At 37.7% G+C, this 7,211-nt stretch overlaps 1 protein-coding gene across 1 annotated transcript; it reads left to right on the top strand.

Annotated features, from left to right (window-relative positions):
* Positions 1 to 3,310: 3,310 nt before the first annotated feature.
* On the top strand, positions 3,311 to 6,156 carry LOC135946598 (facilitated trehalose transporter Tret1-like). Its single transcript, XM_065494884.1, has 6 exons — positions 3,311 to 3,634; positions 3,943 to 4,173; positions 4,480 to 4,699; positions 4,763 to 4,964; positions 5,264 to 5,572; positions 5,685 to 6,156. The coding sequence occupies exons 1-6, from the start codon at positions 3,538 to 3,540 to the stop codon at positions 6,027 to 6,029; spliced, it is 1,404 nt and encodes a 467-aa protein (XP_065350956.1). The 5' UTR covers positions 3,311 to 3,537; the 3' UTR covers positions 6,030 to 6,156.
* Positions 6,157 to 7,211: the final 1,055 nt, after the last annotated feature.

Here is a 7,211-nt window from a genome sequence, read left to right as displayed (position 1 = left end):
GCTGTAAGTTACCAAAACCGAAAATAGACGAAAATATTTCGAAGCACAAAGCCATGACGTCCTAGATGACCAGCGTAGTTCACAAAATACTAAACTATCTTCTTAATGCGGAGGTTGTCTATTTGAGTTGGATAGTTGACTATTAAGGGACGGGTAGAAGTTTGCCTCAGATATAGAGTGAGAGCCAAGTTAGACTTTTACCCGCCTTTGGTGTAAAAGTAATGTGCGCAGCTCAGACTTTTCTGTGATGCAACTTTAGCAGGTTTATATATATTTTTATAGGTTATTTATTTTTTATAAATAAGAGGACCATTTTGAGTGAAATGAGCACTAGAGTAATGTGTGCTATCAGTTCTGGAATTTTCCCCAAAATGCTCTTCTCTTTTGGGTCGATATAAAATTTGAAAATTTTGTGATATATATTATTTTTAATTTAATCAAAGAGTCGATTAAGTTTTTCCTGATACGGAGATCAATGCCAAAATATTATAAATTTACCACTTTGAGAGGTGATTTAGAGAAATCCAGCAGAGAACTTGGTCGACTGTCGCCGTGTGCAACATGGGATAACAAGTAGTGTTAAAAGCAAGCTAAGCCACGAGAAAACTCCGCAGGCACACGTTTTCTCGCTGGCGCGTGACCTGTGACGATCTAATTCTTAAGATTTAACTGCGAACTGAGTTTTTAACACTGAGCATATATATAATCCAAATATTGCATACCATGTCACTGGATAGAACGCAAAAAGGTTCAGCTTCAGTAAAAACAAAATAGTAATTCGCGGAAAGACCTTTCTTGCTAGAGGAGAAGAGTAAACCTTATTAGCCTCCAGCATTTGGCGGGCTTGGATTGGATTAGGTACGAGTTTTTTGTTACAGAGGGAATTATAACCAGAGGTGCGACTGTATAGCATGCGGAGATTGCAAAATTCCTCTCTATACCACCAAAAGATGGCGTGCTTCTAGCAAGATGAGCAATGTCTTGATTTCAAAATTTGTGTTAGTTTCCATTAAACCTTTTTACCTGAGAAATACTGTTTTTCATCACATATTATCTAAAAATGGCATAGTGTCTGTTGATCAAATGCAAAATTTAATTTTTTTTTCTTCACGAAATGACAAATTTTAAAACAAATTGTGCCTTTGGCTGAAGTTTTTTTTAAATAGGACTTTGAGCCACACCTGTTTAAAATTAACCTGTTTGATGCAGCGGGATTCCCCTACCCTCCCGTAAAAAGTCTAAGAAGTTGCTTGTACTTAAAACATCACTTCTAGTGGGAAATTTACAAAAATGAACCTTTGACCGCTTCTCTGTTAGTGCATTACGAGGTCATAACTCATTTTTATCCGCATCAATGGTGGAATTGTGCTATTGAAGCGGCCACCCGCATTGGTGGGCCGTACGCCGGCACAGTCTCCACTTGCGAGTAAGGGGTTTCTAGACAGAGATTTGATGTGTGAGAAAGATTAACTTGCTCTGTTTTGTTTTCTACGAGTTACGCAAAGTCGAAAATGTTAAATTTAATTGATTTGATCAGGTAAAAGTATCTTTGAAATATACGATAAAATGTTAAATTAAAAAATCAAATCAAACCGAAATAAATATTGATTTGTAGCATTTTAATTTTTCTCTCCTCAATTTGCTCAATATCAGTTTGCTTTGATTTCCAGCCAATATCAATTTATACGTAGCCCTAATTTCTGGACCCTGGAAGAATACATATATGATTAATTCAGTATGAGTGCAATAATATTGATTGCAGCCACCAGCGGTTATCATCGTGCGTGATCGACGTGTTAATGAAGACTTGCTCAATGATGAATTTATTGTTTTATGTTACTCTAATGCTCGCACAGGTATGCAGGACCGGATGGTAAACCCCTAAGGCAGTGTGGCCTTACACATGGAACAATGCGTGAGTAAAGGTCACTCGGTCTTCAGCACTTAAGCACAGGAGGGACTTGCATTTTGCCATGAGTTTTGTCCAGCCCTTCCGACGGGTCACTTCGTAAGACACCGTAGTGAAAACATATTTTATCCAAAATGCTTGGCTTCACATTCTGGACATCTGGTGAGTCAAAGAGTTTATTCTTAGGGCGATTAAGTGAAGAAAAGTTGTAGTACGTGATCATTATCAGCTGCACACCAAGGAAACTGCTACCAATAATTATTTTTTATACAAACCGTTATGATAAATAAAACATCTAGAAGATTTTAAAATTCTCACATGCTTGAAAGAAAAACAGAATCAGAACAGTTTCCATCCGTAACATTTCTTATTAATTTTAGCCAGGCCCAGCTGTGTCTATGCGTTGCTCTTCTTGCAGAGCAGCAGGACCTGCCTCTGATATTTCCACAATTCAGGATAATTATTGCTTGTAAATCATAATTTAAATAAATCAATAACAGTTTAACGAGTTTTGAGTTGTCGAATTATTTGTGAAAGCATCTATTACGCACAATAATAGCTGTACTTAATTTCACGTTATCTTTGTCGTTTCAAGATGAACACGGTGATGCTTTTCCTCGGCACGAGTTTTGTTTTGCCATTGTTTTTATAATATGCATTCGCGGCAGGGACATTATCTGTTCATTGAATTAATCTATATAGCACTTCAAGATTACTCATCTACCGTGGAGACGGATATGCTTATTTCCAAAGAGAAAATAAGATGCAAGATAATCATCACGCGCTTGAGTCGTTCAAACATTTCAATATTACTTCAGTGTACTTTTACCTTCATTGAAATTTAAAAAGGATTCCTTGGGTGCTTAAAGAAAATTTTAACTGTCATTCGATAAAGTTAAAGTTAGCATATGAGATAATCACAACCACTAATCCGCGTAGAAATTAAATGAATATAAACGCATTCAATATTATTTAATTTCAACAATAAAATAAAAGACAGTTTAGCAAATCATTTTCAAATTATAAATCTTGATTAAAACTGTTTACAGCGTGTACAATTAATCTGATCTTAAATTGTTTGTAAATATGTGTTTTCGGTGTTTTCAAAGAACAGCTGTTACGTTCAATCAAAATCCTAGATTTACTCCTCAATTTATTTTAATGAAATACTTATGTATAGGCACTTTTTGCCTTGCTTGTCCGTCAAGAGCACTCTCTTTCTTGAAATATTTTGCTTTATCATATCGATTGAAATGTATAATTTTTTATCGTATGTACACGATGTACACGCAAATTAGTGTCACGCGATAAATAATATCAATTTAATTTTTTATACTGTTGTTTCTACTTACTACATGGCATACAAAACTGTCAAAAATTTGTTTATTTTAAATATGAATCGAACCGATTGATTTGACGCATGAGGATGATAAGATAAAGTCGTTTTACTAATATTTTGCTATTATTGATTGTATATAACAATACCAAATAAGATTATTTTTGCATTCGAGTGGCAAAGAAGCTTCGTTTTTTATCCTCCTGCAGACAGATATAACAACGAAGGATTAATACCGAGAATCTAAAAGGAGATAAGCACACAATAAGATGAATTGATATATGTAGTATAAATGACTTTTGATCCTAATACCATTTCATTGCCAGACAGGACAGCGATGAAGTCGAACAAAAGCAGTACCTTGACGCAATTTGTCGCTGCTGCCGCAGGTGAGATTTGGGTTTTGTAATAATCCAATATTCATTGAAACATAAATATTGAATGTATTTATTATTAAACGCATATGCGTGCAACTCTAATAATACAATCAATTTTTACAACATTTTGAAACATAAATATTGTTATATAATATTAAATATATATTGAAAAATATTTTTTCCGTGAAATATGGACCCCATTAAGAAGAAGTATCAGCTAGTACTCTTTTATTACGCCTTTTGCATTGGAAAAATAGATCAAATTTAATTATTTATGCAAAATAAAACGTTATAAAATAATTAAATATTGCTTGAAACAGCGACGCTGGGCGCGATGGCGTTGGGCACAGTTCTTGGATGGTCATCGCCAGCGCAAATCCCCATCCTCGCTGGTGACGTCTATGGCTTCTCTGTCAGTGTCACAGAATTCTCCTGGATCAGTTCCGTCGTTCCTCTTGGCGCTGCCTTGTCTTGCCTGCCGACCGGCTTCCTCGTCGATTGGATCGGAAGAAAATACACCATGCTCTTCATCTCGATTCCATTTGTAATAGGTAAAAATATACTGACCACAAATATTAGCTGAAAAATTGTATTGTATTTAAATTAAAATAACCTAAACTTATGCTATCATGGATTAGATCAAATACAGTTCACTGTGAATTTGAGCTTTCTCAGTGGAAATAAAATACCAGAAATGAATTTTTGCGATCAAATTTTGATGACATTTTTCTAGACACGATTGAAGTCGATATTTCAGTCGTTCGATGTAGAAATTTCATCAAATTCAGAGCCTTTTCCTTTTATAAAGTAAAATTTAGCCAAACAAATCAGAATGTTAAATTTATTGTCATTTTTAGGCTGGGCCTTTATAGTGTGGCCAGCAGCAGTCGGGATGCTGATCGCTGGTCGACTGATCACTGGTTTCTGCGGCGGCCTTTTCTGCGTGGCATCGCCCATGTACATCACCGAGATATGCGACATCAAGATCCGTGGATTGCTCAGTTCTTTCTTTCAGCTTTTGCTCGTCATCGGCATCCTCATAAGCTACATCATCGGCGCCTTTGTTCCTATTTTCTGGTAGCAAACGATTTTAAATTTAACCTAATGTCCAAATAAACTAATCACAACCGTCCTCAACAGGCTGTCTGCGATCAGTGGCATTATTCCGATAGTGTTTGCCGTGTGTTTCTTCTGGATGCCAGAGACACCTCAATACCTGCTTCGCAAAGGAAAGGATGTGGAAGCCACCAAGGCGTTGCAATGGTTCCGCGGCAAGGACTACGATATCAAAAAAGAGCTGGATAGTATGAAAGAAGCTGTAGAGGATGAAAGGAAAAATAAGGTAGACTGTTTCACCTGATCCGCATTTTTTATTTGAAAAGATTAAATGATATATAGTTAATTAATTATGATCTTGATAGTAAGGAAAGAAACATGGAAAAATGATCGATCATGAGGGATTTTGATCAGGCCTTAAAATCGCAGGCACGCTTCTAACCATTTTATAACTTTCTGGAATTTTGAAACAGGAAAAAAATCAAGCACATTCTATAAAATACTAAATTGTTTTTCATCCAGCAACAAAATGCCACATGGAAAACATTTTAAATTTTAATTCACCAAATGACATCTTTTTCGCAGATCTCATTCATCGCCATGTTCCGCAATAAGATCGCCATTAAGGGAATGCTCATAATGTTCGGCTTGTTCGCGATGCAGCAGTTTTCCGGCATCAACGCAGTCCTCTTCTACGCAAACAGTATTTTCTCGGACGCTGGATCAACACTCGACACTGACATCAACAGCATCATTGTTGGCGCTGTGCAGGTTGCGGCCACAATTCCAGCCTCGCTCGTTGTCGACCGTTTGGGAAGGAAGCTGCTCTTGCTCATCTCGAGCATCGCAATGGGCGTTTTTATCGTCATCCTTGGCTTCTACTTCTTATATCAGGTCCGAAAATCTAAATGTAAAAACGTCTATTTGTTTGTAAAAATGTGTAAATTAAGCCTGAAATTTTCCTCAGCTTTAGTTCTTTTTTAAATAAGAACAATTTTTATTAAAGGATATGTGGTCAACACAAGGGTGGCTCCCAGTGACCCTGCTGGTGCTGTACATAATTTTCTTCTCCTTCGGCGCCGGTCCCGTCGTGTGGGTCGTCTGCTCCGAAATGTTCGCCCCCCAGGTGAAAGGTCCAGCCAGTGCAATCAGTGCCACCTTCAGCTGGACTCTGGCTTTCCTAGTCACGTTATTCTACGCCGACTTGGTGGAAGCAGTGCAAAATTACACCACCTTCTGGATTTTCGGTGGCTGCTGCTTCTTGGGAGCGGCCTTCATCCTTTTCTTCCTGCCCGAGACCAAGGGCAAAACCAACCAGCAAATCCTCAAGGAGCTCGGTTCCAAGGATTAAGTTGAGAGAGTAATTTATGTATTTTGACGTAAGACTGCCTACAGAATGCTTTTAATCGATCAAATGTTTGATTATCTGTTGACCAAACAATGAATAAACATTGAACTGCTTTCTTAGAATAAAAAAATGCATTTTAATTGAGTCAGATGTTTGTACCCACTCTGACGGAGAAGGAGTTGATTATTTCAAGTGATTTAGATTATATCAAGTATATCGATTTGGAACTGACAAATCACACTGTCGAGAATTCCCCAAATAGACAGTTGGCCAAGCGTGAAATCTAAGCTGCACGTATTTTTTAGTAGCCCACAAAAAAGTAAGTCGGTAATGATTTCATCAAGACAACTAATCAAGTACTCATTCTGAAAAGTAACATTATTTGAGTGAAATAATATTTAAAAATCTACAAATTAGAGTGAAGTTCACGTGCACCTCGTGACCAAGGACTATTGTTGATTGCCACCATCAATTAAATCTTATGAAATCGATTTCACGTGAATTGTTATTTTTTGCTAGTTCTCCTCCAAAAACTGATCGAAGGAGATGAGACAAAAATTTCAACATAGCCTTAACATAAAAAAAACTAAAAAAAATCCAAATTTTTTACTTTGCCATCACATTTTTTAAACAGTGGGAGAAGCAGAAATTAGTAGAAGCAAGGGGAGCACCAAGAACCAGTACATAGCCTCAATTTCAGGTATTTAGCTCAAGTCTCTCTATTTAGCAGAAACGAAATACTTTCGTTCCCAACTGATGGGCCAACTTCAGCGTTGTGGAACATTCGGTCGCCTTCCTGATTAAGGAACGTGAAATTCACGCTGACAGCGTCGCCGGCGCCGCAGCCTGAGTCGCGCAAGATCTGCTGGACGTCGATAAAGGTTTCCGCTCCGAGAAGAGCTCGAGTCAAAATATGCCGAGCTGAAAATACCGGGAATCCAATATTTGAAATTGTTATTTATTGTCCCAGAGTTAACTAATTTTTTACTGTCCAAATTAGCAACGTTGGGCGCGATGGCATTGGGAACGGTGCTTGGTTGGTCATCGCCAGTGCAAAGTCCCGTTCTTGCTGGCGATGTCTATAGCTTCTCTGTGAGTGACACAGAATTTTCGTGGGTCGGCTCAATCGTCAATCTGGGTGCTGCCATATCTTGCCTGCCAACCGGCTTCCTCGTCGATTGGATC

This window comes from Cloeon dipterum, chromosome X (assembly GCF_949628265.1).
Source record: "Cloeon dipterum chromosome X, ieCloDipt1.1, whole genome shotgun sequence".
Classification (NCBI taxonomy): domain Eukaryota; kingdom Metazoa; phylum Arthropoda; class Insecta; order Ephemeroptera; family Baetidae; genus Cloeon; species Cloeon dipterum.
Note: the sequence above shows the minus strand (reverse complement) of the source record. Positions and strands in the feature narration are given on the sequence as shown.

What these genes read in the sequence shown, in the direction of transcription:
- LOC135946598 (XM_065494884.1), top strand. Translation starts at nt 3,538, where the DNA reads ATGACTTTTGATCCTAATACCATTTCATTGCCAGACAGGACAGCGATG. An exon ending in CTCGATTCCATTTGTAATAG is followed by an intron (nt 4,174 to 4,479) that starts GTAAAAATATAC and finishes TGTCATTTTTAG; the next exon opens with GCTGGGCCTTTATAGTGTGG. An exon ending in AGGATGAAAGGAAAAATAAG is followed by an intron (nt 4,965 to 5,263) that starts GTAGACTGTTTC and finishes TCTTTTTCGCAG; the next exon opens with ATCTCATTCATCGCCATGTT.